The sequence below is a fragment of the Protobothrops mucrosquamatus genome, unplaced genomic scaffold (genome assembly GCF_001527695.2).
Source record: "Protobothrops mucrosquamatus isolate PMUCROS unplaced genomic scaffold, P.Mucros_1.0 scaffold1407, whole genome shotgun sequence".
Classification (NCBI taxonomy): Eukaryota; Metazoa; Chordata; class Lepidosauria; order Squamata; family Viperidae; genus Protobothrops; species Protobothrops mucrosquamatus.
The window spans coordinates 118312-140078 of NW_015387592.1; the positions used below are offsets into that span (position 1 = coordinate 118312).

At 35.5% G+C, this 21767-nt stretch overlaps 1 protein-coding gene across 1 annotated transcript in view; it reads left to right on the plus strand.

Annotated features, from left to right (window-relative positions):
- SNX24 (sorting nexin 24) overlaps positions 1-21117 on the plus strand; it is a 67268-nt gene extending 46151 nt beyond the window's left edge. The window contains exons 4-7 of the mRNA XM_015821837.1: positions 16218-16312; positions 17255-17287; positions 18375-18439; positions 20423-21117. Of these exons, the coding sequence (XP_015677323.1) occupies positions 16218-16312; positions 17255-17287; positions 18375-18439; positions 20423-20493 (264 nt within the window). The 3' untranslated portion in view covers positions 20494-21117. The remainder of the gene's footprint in view (positions 1-16217; positions 16313-17254; positions 17288-18374; positions 18440-20422) is intronic.
- Positions 21118-21767: the final 650 nt, after the last annotated feature.

The window sequence follows — 21767 nt, forward strand, 5'->3', positions numbered from 1 at the left end:
TAATTTTTAATGATTTTAAAGTTTCAGGGGATTTTTAAGGGTAATTTTAATTGATCGGCCTGTTTAAATATTTCTTTTTAATTCGGCTTTTAATTATTGTATTTGTATTGTAGTTTTTATGAGGCTGTTAGCCGCCCTGAGTCCCATGAGGAGAAGGGCGGGGTATAAATTAAATTATAAATAAATAAATAAATAAATCCGTCTAGCTCAGTGGTTCTCAACCTTTTTAATGCCGCGACCCCCAACCGGTCGTAAGTCAAGGACTAAATCGGTCGTAAGTCGAGGACTAAACTGGTCGTAAGTCGAGGACTACCCAACCGGTCGTAAGTCGGGGACTTTCCCTGCCCGGGAGCACTGCGCATGCGTGGTTCCGCCCCCTGCGCCGGCCGAGGCGTAGCTGGCAAGCGGCAGAGACGGAGCAGGCCGACCACCAGCTGGCCCAGCCCAAGGGAGGTAAGGCAGCCGCCGGAAAAGGGGGAAAAAATGGCGGACAGCCTTGCTTGGCGATCCCCGTGAAATGGTCGATCGACCCCAAATGGGGTCGCGACCCATAGGTTGAGAACCGCTGGTCTAGCTGATGATCTTAACTGGGGCTTATTTTGGGAGTGGGGCTTATATTACGAGTGTCCTGAAAAAACATGCTAGAGCTTATTTTTCCAGCTGGGTCTTAATTTCGGGAAAACACAGTAGTACCATCTATTGTACATACAGATGACAATATTTCAAATTCATTGATTGTCAGCAATTTCCTATGAAGGTGATAATATATGGAAGAAAACAAATGTACCCTCTGGAACACCATAGGAGAAGTGACAGTGGGGCAATATGCTGGTTCTGTAAACCGCTTGGAGAGGGCTATAAAGCACTATGAAGTGATATATGAGCCTAAGTGGTATTGCTATTTCGCAAATAATTTTGACTTCATAGATCCTGGCTAAGATATTGTCAGTGAAAGCAAAAGATCTGAAGTCTCCAAAATAGGAATAAAGTTATATTTTCTGTGCATCTCATTCAGAAGAGGTTGTACTGAAGTAGTTTCAGTTCCAAAGCTAAATTGAAAACTAGATTGTACTTTATTGAGATGATTGATGTCATTGTTGTATTTTGAGTTAGAAAATGATCAGGTACATATTTATAATAATGGATGATACTTATATTTCAAAAGAATATTGTATTGATGAGAAATGAAATCCTTGTTTTGTTGTTCTCTTTGTTGTGTGGTCAGCACATGAAGTTTTCTAATTTTGTTTGCTGTCCAAGAATTGTGGTAACTATTGAATGCTCAGAGTTTAATCAACTTTCAAAGTCTTCTTCCTGTTATAAGAATTAGATAAGCACAAGCAAATTTCAATTGTTAAACTTCACACTACATTAGCCAAGAAATATAGAACAATTATTTTAAAAGGTGGATAAAATCTGCATGTGTTGAGAAAAATCAGTCATCCAGTTTATCTTTCTTAAATGTCATCTATGTTATCAATGATAAATTATACAAACATCTTCAACATTTTCATATTTTACTAACTTGGATTTAGTATGTTTTGTTGAAGGCATGTTGGAATTTCATTGCAGCTCACAGAAAGTATTTTGATTCTATTGTTGACGTGGAAAGACAAACAAATGAGAATGAATGCCAATAAGAAAGATGCTTTTCTTTTATTCTCTTGCACATGTTCCATCCTCATTGCCTCCTTGCATATTCTTGATCTACAGGTGAAATTCCTAAAGTTTGCATAAACTAAAACAAGCATGAAGTAGATCTGGCATTTTAATTTCATTAAACACCTTGTAACTGGTGAAGATTAATGTATATATCTCTTGCTAATTCTTTCCAATTACCTAGTTCATATAAATTCCCTAGCCTGGTTAATTATGCCGAAGTCAAGAGGTAATTTTTTAACAGTATTTCCACAACAGGGGAATTTTCCCAGCGTAACCTTGCCCTCTAGTAGAAACTCTCAGCAGATTAGGCTCTCTGACTTAAGTCCATTCTTTTTCAGCTCAAGCCTAATTGCTGCCGACTGGCTGCCACAGGTACCTGGCTATTGTACACATAAAGAATGTTGCTCTTTCTGAGAACAAATAAGGAAAGATTAATTGTTTGTTTCATTTTATCCCAAGAGAAATGTGGGCCCTTAATCAAGAAAAATAATTTCTCCTGTTGATTTGGCTTATTTGGAGCAATGCATAATTGTGGAAAAGAATGTGGTAGACTTGCATTTTGCAAGAAATGTAGCCGTGTGCTTTGCTCAGGAGACAAAGATAAAATGAAATAAATATAAGACAATGCTGAAATGTATGGGGATGGCTCACATTTCTCATAGTAAGTAATTCGACTGTTGGGCTTTTATTCGAACCAATATTGCCAGGTAGTATTGTCATTTGTTTTGTCTACTTCTTTGGAAATCTAATCAAGGAGACAATAGTGCGAGTGGGGGGAGAACCCCTTCTCCAAATTGTCCTTAATTGCTAGAACACAAAGTGAGCTAAACACTCTGGTGTTTCCAATTAAAGAATCTGTTTCAACCAAGCACCATTAAATCTATCTTTCCCTGTCTGATAAATAAGCTATCAAAGACTGGAACAGATTAATTGAGAGCAATTAATTCAAGGCTTAGTATAAAAGTCAGACAAAACCAATGCTGTCAATGACTACAAATGTGACATAAAATAAATTATTTCTTGGATTAGAAACATTTTAGCCCTTACCATCTCATTACCCTAGTCAGCAAAACACACGAGAGAACACAGGTCAATTTTCTGCAGTTCCAGTGTAGGTTCTGTACATTTGATTTTGACCAAACTTTTTATAGCTGCTTTCCTTGACAATGGTGGAGCAGGAGTAGTTTGAGAACTTTACAGATAATCCTCAACTTACAACTACAATTGAACCCAAAATTTATCTTGCTAAGTGAGACATTTGTTAAGTGAGTTTTGCCCCATTTGCAACCTTTCTTGCCACAGTTGTTAAGTGAATCACTGCAGCTGTTAAGGTAGTAACACAGTTGTTAAGTGAATCTGGCTTCCCTACTGACTTTGCGTGTCAGAAGGTTGCAAAAACTAATCACATGACCCCCAGGACATTGCAAACTCATAAATATGAACCAGTTGCTAACTATCCAAATTTTGATCATGTGAGCATGGGGATATAAGTGTGAAAAACAATCATAAGTCACATTTTTAATACCATTGTAACTTTGAACTGTCACTAAACAAATTGTTGTAAGCTGAGGACTTATCTGCTTTCTTTGATAGTAAATAGTACATGCAAAGGCATGTACTGCCTACACCTGTAAATAAATGCATACACATATTCCATAGACAGATGGACAGGCAGCTAGATACTTTTGAGAGAAACATTGCTTTGAATATTTCATGAATGTTGTTTGTTGTAATCCAATAGTGAGTTTCCTAACCGGTTGCTGCTAGATATATTGGGTTTACAGTACAGTCTCCAGAATTCTCAGATTTCTGTGTCAGTTGGTAATTCTAAAAGATACAATTCAGCACATATGGAAGTGCTTTCCTACATATAATTCAACTTTAAATTAATACTCGCTATTTTCGCTAATCCACCCCCCTTCTGTACCTTTCTGTATTTTATTATAACTAATTTCAAGGACTCTAACTTTTATAAAGAGAACAGGGAAGGCTTCAGGACAGAGCAGTACACATAGAGAGGTGAAATATTGCTGCTTTACACAAAGATAAAACTAAGTATTCCAGGAAAACCAAGTTACCACAAAATAAATCCATTTGATTTCTGTAAGATAATATGTTTTAATGTATTGTTGGTGCTGAATTTCTGAAAGAAAGATAAATTTCTTGGTGTTCATTTTCTCCACACACAATTTGATGTATTCTAGTCATTTCTGTCCTCAGATGCTTTGAATTGAATTGAATAATCCCAGAATGTACAGGTATTCCTTGTTTAAGGACCACTTGAACACCAACTGTTCAAATTTATGATAGTGCTGAATTAGGACAATTATGACTGGTCCTTGTAAATGCCATCATCACAGAATCCTTGTAGTCATGTGACTGTGCTTTGGGTAACTTGCAATTGGCCCGCAATTACAACAGTTGCAGTTTCCTGTGGTCACATAATTACAACTTGTGACCTTTCCTGCCAGCTTCCGAGAAGCAAAATCAATGGGAAGCTGGTAGGAGATCTCAAATGTTGCACTTTGCAACTGCATTGCTTAGTGACAGAGTTCCCAGTCCCAAAAGTAGGGACTACATGTATTGACCATTCTTCTCTTAGGGAGCCGTTTAACACCACAGACACACACACACATACAAATTAATTTTGATTGCCATCTTCTGCTTTTTTCCCAAGTCCTATTATGTGATTTTACTGATGTGCCAATCAGAACCATACATAATATTGCAGATGCAGAGGTCCAATATATTTTTATAAAAGCATTATAATATTGACAGTTTTATTTTTGATTACTTTCCTAGTGATTCCTAGCGTGGAGTCTAATATAAATATTTCAAAGCAAGGTAAGTTTCCTAGGAAAAAAAGTTTTTAGGTTGATTGTCTCAAGATTTCTATTCAGCGTCTGTAAAGGCATTAGGGTCATTCAAATCTTGGCCTACTTGAAATGGCAACATTTTAACCCAAATTGATCTGAAATGAACATTTAGCTTGAATTCCTGGCTATTTATATCTGGTTGGGAAAAGCTATAGAAAGCCTTGGTAGTAGAACATATGAAATGCTATACATTCTCTTTGGTGGCTTTTTTTTTTCATAATTAGGAACATGGTGTATGGACATTTCTGAGACATTTCTAGAAATATTATTAAAGGTAATCATTCTGTAAGATTACTGATTTCTAATTAAATCATTCCCAAGACTTAATTGTAAGAAAAATTGTAAGAAAACAATCTGCCTCCAGAAGCTGTGAATGCTCCAACACTGGAAGTTTTTTAAGAAGAGACTGGATAGCCATTTGTCTGAAATGGTATACGGTTTCCTGCCTGAGCAGGGGGTTGGACTAGATGACCTCCAAGGTCCCTTCCAACTTTATTATTATTGTTGTTGTTGTTGTTGTTGTTGTTGTTATTAAATAACAGGGTATCCAATAGCAAAAAGGAAAAGATTATATAAAATTGGGAGATGTTTCAACTAAGTTCTCATTCTCCCTCATCCCCTACCCCCAGCCCAACCCCGTTCTTCCTCCATACAATGTTGGGGAGAGTAGGCAGTTTTCGGGAGTTCAGCCAGTTTTAGGGAGTAAGTTCACTAGTCGTATTCTAAGGAAGGGAAAAGGAAAAGAATTTAAATAGTATGGGGGGGGGAAATGTTGCTTGTCTGTGTAATCTCTGGTTTGTCAGTCTACAGAAAGAGTCAAATGGCTTCCATCACACCATCAGGGCTGTCATCTTGCCTTTTTTTTTTAACCATACCCTGCAGACACTCTTGTATGGATCTCTTAGATTCGTACTTTCATTTTCTTGTATTTAACACGAAATAACTCATATATACAGTAAAATTGGGAGGCGCAAGTTCTAGAGAAAAAGCGTTACAATGAAATACTTTTGATTGAGCAAGAATTACACTGCTCAATTCATTCTGTAAAAATTAATCAGTTTGTCACCCAAATAAATGACTAGAGCACATAAAACGTGGAGCCAGGTGACCCCTGGAAGAAAATCAATTGAAGTTCATATTTCATGGGTCTATAATTGTTGGTGGAACAGATCACATTTTTTAATAAAAAATACTTCATTATTATAGATCATTCCTATTTACAATAGTGATGGGGTTGAGGATTGTTATTGGCTGCCTTATTCTATAAACAACAAAATCAGATATTCTTATGCTGTTCATCATTCTGTATTTGAGCTTAGTTAAAAATATTTCATATTCACCTTTAATGCCTGATATTTCTGCACTTTTGGCAAAGCAAGAAAGTCTTTTGTAGTCCCTCTTCTGTGAAGTTATCAGTTTGGTAGAAGTTGAAAGAGGGGCTCTTTTTAGGTGTTCCTTTTTCATCAAGTAGGCAACAAATCTTGCTTCTCTAAAAGCAAAACCAAGATTTTGAAAGTGTCCTTTTTATTTTATTTTTTTCCACCTCTTATTTCAGTCTTTCTTTTTACAAAGCTACTGGAAGATTCCTATCCCACTGTGGACTGAGATGTCATATAGATAGAGAAAATGCTGCTCACTTTATGGATTACTGTTAGATCAACAAAACTTTGGCAGCATTGATTAACTTGACAGTGAGTACAGCAGTACATTTATCACTTATGGCTGTGCTGTAGAAAATCTAATAAGAGGCAAACAATTCCCCTTAGAGTAGTAACAGGTTCACTGTGCCTAACGGTGCATGCACTGGAAATTTCTGCCTTTAAATTATACTCTTCCTGCTAGTTGGGTCATTGACTTGAAGCTACTGCATTTTCCGTGACCATGTTCTGTATTATTTATTTGATCAAAATCATGTGGTTTATAGAGCTATGGTTACATTGAAGTTGGCTCTGGAGTTTAAGTAATAATTGAAAGTTGTGCCTTGTTATAGAAAAGCTGGCTACCTACCTTTGTGAAGCTTGAACCATTTCCAAATAATCACAAGCAACTTTAAGAGAGAATGATGTAAATCAGCATGTGCAGTAGATATAACACACATTTTAAAAAGAAAGTCTTTTCATATATTTGATCAGCAGTGATGTGTCAAATACATGCATATTGGAATGTATGATATTGAATTGTATTTATTCTGTTCTATTCTATTCTACTATATTCTATTATGTTATACTACGGTATATTATACTATACTATTATAACATTGGAATTTGCAAGGCTAACTTGCATAGTGTGTGGAAGCATTACTGACATTTTAGAAAGAGAATAACAAAGAATGTTTACTGAGTTAAAAAGCAAACTGACTCTGTATACTGTCTAGAACAAATTACTTCACTTTTTATTCATCTGAATATTCTCCAGGTTCATTTGAATAGAGTCTTGGACACATTCAAGGTTGATGCTAGATGTTCTCATCCCCTTCCTATATGTAGATTTTTTTATTTTATTACCCATCATGGCTAACTGAATAACAATGCCCTATATTCCTTTTTAAACACTAAAATATTTGTTATAAACTCCAAACTATTTGAAATCTAGGATGCCTAATATTTAACATTTAATATTTATCTCCTAATCACTGCGGATCTTTCTTTCAAATATTTCCATTTTCTGACTCTACTTTTAAACATCTGTGTCATTCAAAAATGTTGAAACTGAATAAGTGTGAATTCCAAGCAACCAGACTTACATAAGTAAGTTCATAAAAACATATTGACTGATTACATTTCATATTAGGCCATTAAGCATGATTTCCACAGTAGTTAAATTCATATATTCTTTAAGCAATTAATAAATTGAGGCTCATTCTTAACTTGTTATGTTGGAAAATGCTATTTTTGAAAACAATTTTTATATGTTTAACTTTATTTCAGGAAAGAGTTTTAACCTTTGGAATATATTTTTCCAAAATATACTGTATATAAGATAATATCTTTTTCATTATTAGATAAGAGTTAATTTACCTGAATCAAATATAAAAAGGCGTTATAATATAATAAAACAATTTGTAGTTTTTTTTAAAGCATTGTAAAGAAAATACCCGCAGATATTGGTTTTAGCAGGAACCTGAAAGCCAACACTGAGAAGACATGCTTGATCATTCAAAAAACAGGAAACAATATAGTAGATCCTAATTCTTTTTCTTTTTCTTTTGTTGAATGTAAATAAACGGTGGGGTCCATCTTGCTTTACAGTGATAGTCACCTACTAAAGTCATGGATTTGTATAAAGAAAGTCCTCCCACCATTTGCCTTCTTAAGTGTGAAGACCTGAATATTGATTAGCTATCACACTGGCATCAGAACTACTCTTAGGATTCAATTTTTTGTTGTTGTTTTGCATATTTTATTGATCAAAAGTGGTAAATGAGCGTCAAGCGTGCAAGAAGACGATGAATTGTTTACTTGCATAAAATAACCTTTCAATAAGGGAAGATGCATTGCTCACACTTTTGGTGCTGATCTGCTGCCCAAAGCAGATGGCATTCAGCTGCTATTGATTGGCTCCTATAGTTACAGAACAGCACGTAACTAAGTATGCTTGTTTCAGGTGGGTTTTGGTGTGTTGTTGTGCACTGTTACCACCACACTTTTTCCCCACTTATAAACAGAGATACAGACAGTGTCCTTGTTTTAGAAAAGGGACAAATTTAATTTGAAAATTAATTCACTAACTGTGCAAGGAAAATTAGCTTAAATGTAAAAACAAAGCAGATGAAGGTGTCAGTTATTTTGGTCCAGGAATACAAACATTAATTGCTAAGTAATCATCTAAAATTGTCACATCTGTAAATTTAACAAGAAGTTCCTTAAGGACAATACTCCTTTGCAATTTATTATATACACACACACATATATATATACTTCCTTGTCTTGTGTATACGATGGATTTCATTACAATCCTAGGTTTGCTAGTTTTCTATAATTCTCAAGATATATGTGCTGATGCAGGTGGGAGCATGTGACAGCGATTGCTATACACCTTTGTTCTGTTGGACTGTCATTTGACAGATCTGCTCAATTAGGATACTCCCATATGGCATGCAGCAGCCAAACTTTACATGGCTTCCAGCTATGTATTTCAGTCCATCAAATTCTTAATAAATGTTTAGGATCTGTGTCTGTTTCTTAGGTTCTTCTAACTTCATTTGTCCAGAGTTGTGAATGGCAAGCAATAGAATTGGCAATGATTCTCTGTCCCCAGATAACAGATATCATGAAATTGTTGATCTCTGAAGTTGACTTCAGCTCTTATTATCCATGACCATTGACCATACTGGATGGGCCAATGGAATTTGGAATCCTTCTTCTGTAAATTTAATATTCTGTGCTTCTTTCTTGCAGAAGAAAATAGTTCCAGATCTTAGAGTCCATTGACATGAAGATAATACTACAAACTGACTTTTAATTCTTAGCGTTTAGTTCTGATTTTCCAAAATACCATTAAGTTAGATTACATGCAGAACAAACTTATAATTTAGACAAAATCAGAAAGATGATGTAGAATCATCTCCTTGAAGTCAGCTTTTAATTTTTTTATCTATATCACTGTGATATATTTATATTTTAATTGCATGTATATTTTAAATCCAATGGTATTAAATCTTGCATACATCTTTGGACACCTGTATGATTATTATCCTGACTATAAAGCTTTTTTACCATAGAAAATATAGGCTGAGATGTATACAAAGAGGCAAGAAGCACACTATGAAAACCAAAAAAATAGGAAATTTAAGTGCTGATCAGATTTCAGGCAGAAAGTGATGCCCATTCAATAATTCTGTAAGGTTTTTTTTATTATTCTTTCTATAGATAAATTCCAGTTTATTTACTTACTTAGGTTTGTGCGCTCTTCTAATCTATTGAGTTTAGAGTAGCTTACAAAACCCTCTTCAATATAAAGATTAAACATGGTACATCAAGTTAACAAAAAAATGTCAATTATACTTTCCCATTCCCAGCTCTTTGCAATAGCTAGGCTGTAATGGCTTTCCAGAATGTTATTAGGGAAGAAGTTAATCTAATTTGCTGGATGTTGCTGGTCCAAATAAAAGCAGCCATCACTGAAAGACTAATCACCAGGATCCTTGCAACTGGCATTCTCTTAAGGAAGGGATCTGAAAAGAACCTCTTTCTTCCAGATCTTATTATATGGGCAAAATACATGAGAAATGGTAGTTTCAAAATCCTCATGTTTCAAACCATGTACCTTTTTTAGATGACAACCAGCAACCTGAATTGTATCTGGAAAACAACTGGTAACCAGTGCAGCTCCTGAAGCAGAGATGTTACACAAGAATGCCTAGCCACATCCATCACTACTTGGATCAAAGCACTGTGGATCAGTTGAGGTTTCCAAGAGGTATTCGGGGGAATTCTCATGTGGAGTGCATTGTAGTGATTCAAACAAGAAATGTCTATGGCATGAATTACAATAAGTAGGTTCCCCCTAAGTAACTGAGTAATACTGTTTACCAATGATTCATGACAGTGGCTTCATATCTAAATAGGAGGGGCAGGCAAGATTTTTGAGTTTTGATCACCCACAATTCTGAGGCAGGTCCTCTCACTCTGTACTACCATTGACTGAAAAGGAGGACTACTACAAAACAATGTGCCTCATTCCTCTTGTTGCTTCTTTTCCACCATCACCAACATTTTTACTACTACTTCATTTATTTGTTTATTTTTGTTTGAGTTGTATACAGTATATTCTAATATATCTATCTTTACTTATTTCTCCTCCAAAGATCCAGTTTGGTCCAATATGGTGCCTCACAGTTCTCATTAAATAGATCACAAGACCGTCTTTCTCTTTTTTCATTCTATCAAAAATGCTGATTTTCTATGGTGGACATCAATTTATTTTATATATGTACTAATGTACTGTAGAAAGATGCTATAGTTCAATAAGTGCTGATAAAACTAGTGTAACTATTAAAAAGGGCAAAATCATTTAGAGGAGTGCCTCACAAATGCCATTCTGAAATCTTGGTTCAGAGCATTGTGGCAGCCCCGTGTCTCACCTGTGTACTTGTTTGATGCCCTTTCCGATTTCCAGTATGAGTGTCCCCTGGAAATGGACATGATGAGCTTAGTAAACTGAGAACAGACCTAAAAGATCACCACCAGGCCATCAACACATATAACTGTTTCAGTGCTCAGTATGGTAGGCTCAGAGATGTAGCTTCACCAAACCTCCTCCAAATATTTCTATAGCCTGGTTATTATGAGATATATAAAATTAATACTTTTGCCACTTATTCTTAAATGTAATTATTGATTTTAATGCAAATCTTTTCTCCGTTCCTCTGCTGAAATACAGGTAGTCCTTCACATAGGACCAAAAGTGAGCCCCAAATTTTTGTTGCTAAGTAAGTCATAAGTGAGTTTTGCCCCATTTTAAAACCTTTCTGGTCACACTCGTTAAGTGAATCACTGCAGTTGTTAAATTAGTAACACAGTTGTTAAGTGAATCGGGCTTCTCCATTGACTTGGCTTGTCAGAAGGTCGCAGAAAATGCTTCCATGACCCCAGGACACTCACTGCAACAATCATAAATACGAGGCAGTTGCCAGGTGTCTGAATTTTGATCACATGACCATGAGGATGCTGTGGTTTAGCATAACAAGAATTATTTGATCACTAAAGAATCAAAACACAGTCAAAATAAATTGAAGGTTGAGTTTTCGGGTTTTCTAAGCAATCTTTTTTCGATTAGTGATATTGGAGTGCTTGGCACTGCCCACTTGGTTAGTGCTATTGGAATACCTGGCAGTGATAACAAAAGTGCTTTGAATTTGGACAAGCAGGATACCTTTTTGCTACCCTTTAAAGCAACTCCTTTTTCCAGGCTTCTCCGGAAAAAAAAAGATGGGACTACTTTAAGGAGCTCAGTTGTCTTTTTTTTCAGCTCCAGTGGAACTGCTCCCAGGCCATATTTGCTCTGTTTTGTGGAGAAACATGTCTTCACTTTAAGTCCTCTTTCAAGACCCAGAACATACCAGAACAAGCTTCATCATAGTTAGTCTTTCAGGGCTTTAAAGCAGGGCCGTGGCATGCCAGCAACCAGGCCGCACAAACAAGCAAAGCCCCCATCCGCGAGATGCAGGCAGCCCACAAAACCATGTCCTCTCCAGTCCGCAGAAAAACCTCTCTCCACGGAACTGGTCCCTGGTGCCCAAAAGGTTGGGGACCTCTGCTTTAAAGCACTTTAAAGAAGCAATTCCAAAGGCTCCACCTTCTACTCTATCAGGAGGTGGTCTAAAAGAATTGACTTGGGAAGAGGAAAGGAGAAATATAAATTAAAATATGGGCAATTTTAAAGGGATATTAGTATCGTTTTAGCCTTCTCTCCCTCCCTTCTGTCAGCACAAACATGGCCAGTAACATATGATAATATTTCCTATATGGGTATTTTGATTGTCTTCTTAAACTGTGAAGAAAATAAGGATACAGATGACCATTAATGGAATCTTAAAACACTGTTGAAGAAATGAGAATAAAGTTTTTTTTAAAAATACAACACTATTCTGAGAAAGAACAAAACTGGTATGAATTAGGAAGGCACATCTATTTTTCCTTTTTCTTAAAAAAAAGAAAAAAAAAACCTCACACAAAGCAGAAGGTTCATTCTTGGGTTAGGGGAAAAACATTCCAGACTGCTGCTTGATTTTCCACGGGTGATATTCTTTTGCTAACTTTTTCTTTTATCATTGTTAGAGCTCTTTAAGCGAGTGCCATAGACAAGGCAAACAGAAATATATACTACAAAGTGCTCTATAAAGACTGCAGGTTGAAGTCCCAGTGGAGGCTGGTGCTCCTGCTTTCTTACTGTAGCTAGAATGTATTGATTTTTTTTCTCTCCCCCACTTTAGCTGCATCACTGAATTAGATATTGTGAAGCATCTTTCCTTGCGAAGACAGGAAAAACTGTCATGAACTTTTTCACCCTAACAATAGGGCATTTCAGTCTGAAAGATTGCAATAACGATTGAAGCCTTCAAAAAACAAAGCTTCTTAATGTATCCCACGCTGACTGTTCTGCCCAAAAGATAGCTGTAGATCTTGAGGAAATAGGATGGCAGATGGGGGGGGGGGAGGAGGGCGGCGTGAATTTTTTAGAGCTGTTTTGTGTGTTAAAAAGAAAATCAATTGATGAAAACAATGCAGTCCTCTGGTGCGTTTCTCAGAAGGTTAGCACAGTGGTCTCGTCCAAGTTCTCAGCAAGCTGTTCTGTTACTGTTATAATTGGCTGATGAGTAGGTTTGGACCTAACTAGAATGCCAAGAGTTCGATTTCATGGTGTCCTCTGTGAAGATGTGTCACCATTTAATCCTAGCTTTAGTGACATATTTTTTTTTAAAAAAAGAAGGGAAACTCATGGGAAATCATTATGCTGTTTATATGTCTTCCATCCTGGAGAGCATTATCCTGTGATATTTTAGCACTGTTTTCTAGTGCATGATGGTATCTAGCGAAGGTTAAGGCAGAACAAGTCCCTTTGCAATTTTGTGACTACGGTATATTTCACTTACTGAAGGAGAAGGGATAACTGACAATTAAGAATTCAGAATGTCACTAGGAAACATATTCAGCTGACCAACAAATCCTCCGGGAGGATGCTTTTTATGAACCTAAGAAGATAGAAAAATTGGGATATTATGGGTTTGTTATATAATATCCTATCTTAAGGCTGTATTGTTTCTAGTAAACATTCCTAGGGTGTTTTTTTTAAAAAATACTCTGTTAATTAAATATATTTAATATAAAAGAAGTAATGAAAACACATAAACAATGCTATTTTGATTTCTTTGTAGTTTATGTATTATCTTCAAGCTTATGTAATCACTTCATTTTTACATGTGTCTGTTTGGTTAGATCTAGACTTACTAAAACCAGACTCTTTCTGAAATCCCATTCCCTTCCCCTTACCCAAAGCTTAAAAACAAAATCTGAAGTTGATGCTTTTAAGCCACCTCTGGAAGACGAGAAAGGAAAGTTCATAAGTTTGAGGTCCATTCGTGGACTGCTGAAGTGCAATTTAGGAATAGCTCCGAAGTCAACCAATAAAAAGGTATTAATAGTGACTTTGTAGCCCAGATACACTCCAATAGACCTAAATGACCTATAGTGAAAAGCTTTTCTCTCACTATATTAAAAGTGTATTTAATTGCCTGCAGAGCTTTTTCAATATTTTCCCTCAATACCTAGATTAGTGACTATTAGGACTTTGTTTTGCTTGGGTTAACAGCCTGTATTGTTATTCAGTTCACATATCCTTTAACTTACATCCCCCATCACCCCTCCTTCTATGAATAACTAAAATGCAAAGCAAGATGAATTTTGTAGCAGTAGAGTGCTGATTTTACAAAATGCAAATGAAAAAGACATTTAATGTAGAATTCTCATGTAAAGGTGAACTGAAAGGCTTTCTAAATACCAGAAAATAAGAGTTTAGGCCAGGGTGGTCAGCATATAATATGAGATACAACTCAGCCTACCTGCTGACCTGCAGGAAGCCATTCAGTGACTGGTGACATGTCCAGATGAAGCACAGCCAACAATCTGGAGGGCTGGGTGGGTATTTTAAGAACAGAACTGGGAATGGGTGATCACCATGGAAATATATTCCAAAATTGTTTGCTGGCTTTTTAAAATGTTATTTGTCTTTTGCAAAGTTACCAGATTAGCATCAGATTGGCCAACTGGCAGGGAACTATATACCCAACAGGTCTGGAGGGTTTCAGGTTGGGGATAATATACTTTTCTTTCTAATTCATCATTTTGATACAATTACCTGATCTTCCTTAAAAAAAATAGAGCTTGAGTTTAGATCTACACAAGAGCTAAGACATTACAAAGCAAAACATACTGATTTCATCTCTATTTCCTTTTTTTTTTTAATTGAAGTGTATTTTCTGTTCTGAGCATACTTTCTTCACTTTTTCTTTGTTGTGGCACCCAACCAAATATTGTCATTATGGATGGTTATAATAGAGTCTGACTTACTATAGGCAGTGTGAACAAATGAACTTTTCAGCCAGCCCTACAAGGCTCTTATCCTACAAGGGGCAGTATGATTTGATTGCATTGATCAAGACTGCCTTCTACTACTCCACTACTATTGCTCTTGACTTTGTTTTCTCATCCAAAATCAATATGATATGCTTCAGGATAAACATTTTTCATTACACAATTTCCTTTCTGTGAACTTGTAAATAAATAAAAAAACTTTTCTGTTTTTTTATAAAAACATTTTTTGTATTTTTTTGGGGGGGAGGGGGGAAATGATTTGCACTGATCTTAAAACAGAAAACTTTTGATAAAGGAGTATTTAACAACTATAGATAAGCTTGAGGTTGTGATTAAAATGCTGGACTAGAAGCAGAGAAGTCCAGTATGAAGTTCCTCCTCAGCCATGGAGAGTCACTGAATGACTTTGGGCCAGTTATTTTCTCACAGGCCAATCTACCTTATAAGATTGCTGTGGGGGAAAAATGGGAGAGTGTTCTAACTGCCACTTTGAGCTTCTGAAGAGAAGGCAGGATCTAAATCTAGTACAGCGGTTCTCAACCTATGGGTTGCGACCCCATTTGGGGTCGATCGACCATTTCACGGGGGTCACCAAGCAAGGCTGTCCGCCATTTTTTTCCCCTTTTCCGGCGGGTGCCTTACCTCCCTTGAGCTGGGCCAGCTGGTGGTCGGCCTGCTCCATCTCTGCCGCTTGCCAGCTATGCCTCGGCCGGCGCAGGGGGCGAACCACGCATGTGTGGCGCTCCCGGGAAGGGAAAGTCCTTGACTTACGACCGGTTGGGTAGTCCTTGACTTACGACCGGTTTAGTCCTCGACTTACGACTGGTTGGGGGTCGCTGCATTAAAAAGGTTGAGAACCACTGATCTAGTAAATACTGTATATACATGTTGTGGAAACAGTCAACCATATAAAGTTGATCTGATCCTCCTAATGAAAAGCTGTTTTTTCTTTCTTTTCAATATCTTCTTTATGCCAAGGGCCTTTTTCTATTGTCTATTTGCAGCCCTTGAACTAAGTTGAGCTGATCTCTTGGTCTATCAGACTTTAACCCAAACCTGTCTATCAAATTACGTATTTTTTCTAGAGTGACATACTTTTCATTCTGTCCTTGTTAATCGTAACAAGAAAGGATAACTTTTGATTGTCACATTCCCAGATTAGAAATCTGTTAGGAAACGTTTGATAAATGAGTATTTAACAACTATAGACAGCTTTAAATATATTGCTAATTGCTTCCTTATAAAATGATTATGGGTTACATCATCAATTATTTCTTATGAAATATATGGATTTAATCTCCACTGAACTTTGCTTTGATTGTCACTTGGACCGGTGATCTTGCACTTAGGGTGTTAGAGATGAATCTGTGTGTTGTGTGGTGATCTATCAAATCAAACACTTCCCTGTCCTTGTTAAGACACACTAAATCTTTCATTAATGAAGCCAGCTAGACTCCCAGATAATCAGAAGACTTCTCCCTGGCTGCTGTGATGGATGAATGTCTTTCAGATTCCACTAGCAAAATGACTACTGGATATGATCATGTTAGATCAAGTGCATTATTTTTATTATTATTATTTATTACAGGGTATTGTTTTAGAAAATGAAGAACCTCCCAAGATGTTTCTTGATTTTCTCAACGTTCGTCACTTTCCTTCTCTCCCAAAAGCAGAAAGTTGTGGGTAAGATTCTTATCCATACAATTCAAAATACAACAAAACACAATAAACTTAAAATTCCAATTTCCCTTTATTAATTAAAATTTTATTCACAATTTGTTTCAAAATATCAGAATATTTCCTTAAACAGGGCACTTAAAAATGTTCAAGAAAATCTTCAGTGATTCTATTTTGCATATAAAACAAGGAAATTCTTAATGAATGTGTTTTGGCATTACCATGCTGAGATTGACTTCATATCTAAGTATTTGGTATAATTTTGCATTAGTCTGATTCAATAGCTGCTCCAGGTTTAGAACCTTTGCTGACAACATAGGTGTCTTCTTTAGAAAACTCATTTATTTCAGTGGAAGGAGCTTATGTATGTCTATATTCTTTGGAAAAAAATATAATTATACATACTAAAAATCCTTTGGGACATTTGAAGACACATGACCTCTGGAACAGTAATGAAACGACACTAAAGAAGTTGGGTGTGTAGAGGGTTAAACATTCATTACCATAAAAAATGGAAAAAACAATTGGCATTAAAATAGAAGTTATTTAAAAATATTTACATTGGAATAATTTTAAAATAATTTGGATAGCTGTGAGAAAAGGATCATAAAAGTTCAGATGGCAGCTATAACATGCCATTGAGCATGTTTTTTTTTATGTGCATTGTGGACACTCTCGGACAGCTGGCTACATGCAGTGTTTCTCAACCTTGACAATTTTAAGGCATGTGGACTTCAACTCCCAGAATTCCACAGCCAGCAATGCTGGCTGTGGAATTCTGAGAGTTGAAGTCTACATACCTTAAAATTGTCAAGGTTGAGAAACACTGGGCTACAGGAAGGCATAAGACTGCTGAAATCCGTTTTAAAGAGTTTTTTGCTATTCCTGATGTGGAGTGTCTATTTTAAATCTGTACATTCTAATATTTTTTAACAAATTATATTCCAGTTCTTTTGAAGAAACAGAATCTGAAGAATCAAGGTAAGTTCATTATGATATATTCTTAAGAAATGTTTTATATTATATAATTAATGCGAGATAATTTTTAAAAAAATTCTTAGCATTCTAGCAAAATTGTAAATGTCTTGGTGTGCATTGCAACAGATATGATGAATGCATACCATTTTTTAAATTATTTTTAACAGGAAGCAGTGGGCAAAATAAAGATGTTAGGAGCCACTATTTTGTATTCTTCTTTTGAATAGAAAAGGATTTTAAACTTCTTATATTGAAGTTAATCAGGCATTTAATATTGCATGGTTAAATGTTAATTTTTGAGAGAGCCTAACAAGATATTTTAAAGAAGATTTATAAGCTACAACCTCATTCTGTTATTGGCTCTTATCTGTCAGCTTCTTTATCTTATGTGAATTAACAGTTTTGCATTACATTTAGATTTCCTTTTTCCTTATCTCCTCTTTATGCATTTCTGAACCAGAAAAACTTCCCTATATATTATCTACTGTTATAGCAATTCTGGTTTTGATGCCTAGTGATTAAATTTAACTGTAGTTAAATCTGGTTGTGGTACCATTTTCCTGCCCACAGATCAATATGATATGGACGTCCCTTCTTTATTTACATATTTTGTGTAACAGCTGGGGAAGAAAATTATGATACTTTCTTTAAGTGTCCTAAATCCACACGAGGTCCGGCAGCTGAAATAAATTAATGTAGAAGTCCTAAGGAAAAAAAAGTCACTGAAGTTGCTGACAAGTGCAATATTGAACTACTTACTTTATCCTGAGATTATTTCCAGACAAGCATAACAACTGAACCAGTTTTAGTACCGTGATCATTGGTCTTCCTTGTGAGAAATTAAACCTCTCTGGACTCAGCTGGATTAGGTTCTGAGTAAATATACCTATTCCTCGTATTATATGTGATCTTCTGCATGTAAGCATTATTCCTCGATGATGGATTTTTTTTCTCCTTTCCAATAAAACTGATTTATATATATAAGCAGTATCCCTAACCAGTTCTACTGCCTTACTTTATCAAAGCTAGTTTGTAGTGTATTTGGTTTAGTGTCCCTCGATGGTGATATTCCTGTTCTTGACCTTTACAGCAAACTGTCCCACCAGCCCGTGTTGCTGTTCCTAAGGGATCCATATGTCTTGCCTACAGCCAATGGTAATCAGACCTGTCATCTATTAACAGTTCTTTACTTATCTGCCCCATACCACAAAAACCACATTGTTATAAATGGATGTTGAGCTCAAATTCTAATAATTTGGCAAAATACATCAGGAGTTATTTTAATGCTGTTTAAAGTAATTGCTGAGAAATGAACATTTCTTTTTTGCAGACAGCCCTTCTACAAATAAAAATTAAAAATATATTGTTATCTTGGCTCTCTTACATCAATAGCAAAGCTCTTGGAAGTGAATTTCGAATAGAATGGATATTGTAACACTGCTAATATTTTGATAAGAATTATGAAAACAAATAGTGAATGAAAAATGATCTTTTTTGTGTTCTTATATGTGCTATCTTTTTATTGTAGCTCACGATATTTCACATAACCTTTGCTAATTCCCCCCCCAAATATTCCCAATATCCAGTAATATCATGAATTATACTGTGAAGTGAGCAAAATTAGATGTCTCCAATACAGTTAATGTTCAAACTAAGTCTTAAACTCCCTTCCTCTTTAAGGTATAAAATGTGCTTACTGTTGTGACTGATATGGGCTGGGATATAGTGCAAAAGGAAGAGTATTTAATTATTAACTCTTGTAATAGTTTCTTTGGTTAAATTAATATTGCCAGTCACTCTTAACTGTGGAAAGTAAAGCCTATTACACTTTCCCATTCTTTGGAAAAGAAATAGAAATTTGAATTGGGATTATTAACATGGAATAATTGGTTCTCTGGCTCATATAAAGTTACTGCCCTTGCCAAATCACGCTGTATTGAGTCATGCTTTTTGTAAAGTTAAGATTACACTCATAAAATAAAGCACTAGCACAGTATGAAAAATTAGGTACAATAAAGCCAACTGCTTTCTTCACTTCCATACTTATATTTTTAATTTCCAGTCCATAAGTGAAGAAATCAAAAATTACTTTGAATGCCACCATTTTAGTAATTATTTTTACCTTGGAAATGTTTTCATAGAAGCAGGACTTGCCCGCAAGTATTGAATTGAATGGTATTTTTGAGAAGAGATTAATGGAATTGCACTGTGAGATGCCAGATTCAGAAAAGGAGACATGAAGTGATTAAAATTTAAACAATTTCATTAAAGCTAAAAAAAAAATCAAGAATTTTCCTACCCTTCTCCAACTTACAATATTTATGAATGGAATGATAGTGGTGTTTTACCATTTCAAGCAAGACCTTATTAAATTCAACTCATGTCATTGAATTTAAAATGCAGAAGACAATGAACAACTGAATATTGGAATAATATTAAATATAGGATTATTTTTTCATTCTAGCCATAAAAATTAAAAATTTATAAAACATTGAAAAATATTATCTCTAAGCACTAAAGATAAAATAAATCTCAGTCGCATTTTTTTTTACTGAAATTTTCCTTCTTGTTAATATTTTTATTTAATTCTTGTATCTGCTGTAGTGATTAACTTTGCTTAACTTCTCTCTAGGACTTTTTCCAAATGTTCTTAACGTTGTCATTTTCCTGCTCTAGAGCTGTTTGTGTGACAGCATAAGCCTCTTCCAGTCAACTTGGACAAAACTGTGCTGTAAACTAGAGTGGAAAAACTGCTGTGGAGTATTCCCAGTAGAAATCTTGGAATTCCTTCAAGTGTATTGAGATTTTGTTAGAAATTGAATTGCCAGTGTAATCCATCTTCCTTGTGAGAAAAGATTCAGATAAAGAGCTGGAGCCTAGCAGCATTAAGTATTAGAACATCCCTTTAAATCAATAAGCTACAAATCTGGCGGTGCATTCAAGCAATGCCCAGGGCTACACTAAAGTGGGTTCCTGCTGAAACAGCATTACTAACAACAAATTCTGAGCACAGATAAACATAGTGGTGATGCAATGTCCTAAATTATACCAGGCTTCGCCTTGTTAGGTTCTACAAAAACATTTATATTGTATTGACATATGTAAGGAAGCAGTTTTTCTTCTCTCTTTTTCCCCCAGATGACTTTCCAAATGTAGTTATTGAAGGCATTCTCCATGGATTGTTTTATCCCCACCTACAACCCAGGTAGAAAATGAGTTTGGATGGAAAATAATCAAGAGTAAATTCAAGTTATATTCCTCGATGCAAGCTTTTGAAGACTTTTTTTAAAAAGTAAAAGTCAAAATACTGAAGCAAGACACTCATGTTTGAAGTTGGAACTTTTAAAAATTGTATCACTAAAAATGGCTGCTTTTCAAGATTACAAATGGGGAAAAACGCTACTTGGTTGAACTTGTATACTAAACTCTAAATACTTAAATTTTAAAACAGCTGACAAAATGCCAAATTACACTAGCAAGTTTCATCATGTATTTATAATTTTTGTGTGTCTGTGATAAATCATTACTCTAATTCTTTTGTCTCCGCGTTGTACCCACTGCTGGCAGTGGATACATAAAATATAATAGGATGTATGACTAAAAAATGTAAATGTTAAAAAATAACTGCTAAAACTGGAAATGCAATATAAGCTCACTGTATCAGTATTTCTGATGTCATATTATATAAGTATTATTTTAGGGACAGAAATGTGTATATGCTTTCAGTTTGGTTCAGTCTTAATTTTATGTCATAAACTCAGCTGCAATGCTTTTATTAGCCTAAGCTTAATGTCATTTTCCAAAATTTTATTAATTTTTAACCTTTTGTAATATAAATAAGAATGAACATGATTAATAAAAATAATTAGCCAGTCCAGAGGCAGTTCAACTTGACTATCCTTTTCGCAGTTCCTGGAATTTCCCCTTATTTTATCTGTTAAAAATTGAGCACTTTCCCAAAGGTTTGAGATGGAACAACATAAAAATGTACTCAAAATCATACAAATATGCATTAACACAATTTAAAAATAAGAAATCATCACCAGACCCAGGGGAAAAAATGAAAATACTGCTTCCACGCAAATGTATGGTAAAAATCTGCCAGTTTTGATCTCATCCCAAAGATTTGTCTACCCTGTCAACTGTGCAAATGAACATTCTGTTTATCACCATGTGGAATTCCAAAACCCAAAAACAGTGAAATAATGAACATCTGTAAAAATACCAACTTGTTGGTCACATGTCCATCCACCACTTTGTCAGTTTTGAGTACATGTGCCATGGCTGGCACATAGCCATATTGCGGATGGAGCTGTAACATACTGTGCTTCTTAACATGGGGGATTCACGTCTACCATAACAATTATGACTCTGTGCCGATGGGTACCTGGCACAGCAGAACATATTCTAGTTATCCTCTTCAAGGGCAGTTGCAGTCAGAGGTAAATTTTCCTGTATTTCAGTTGTCTTGGCAGATCGTTCT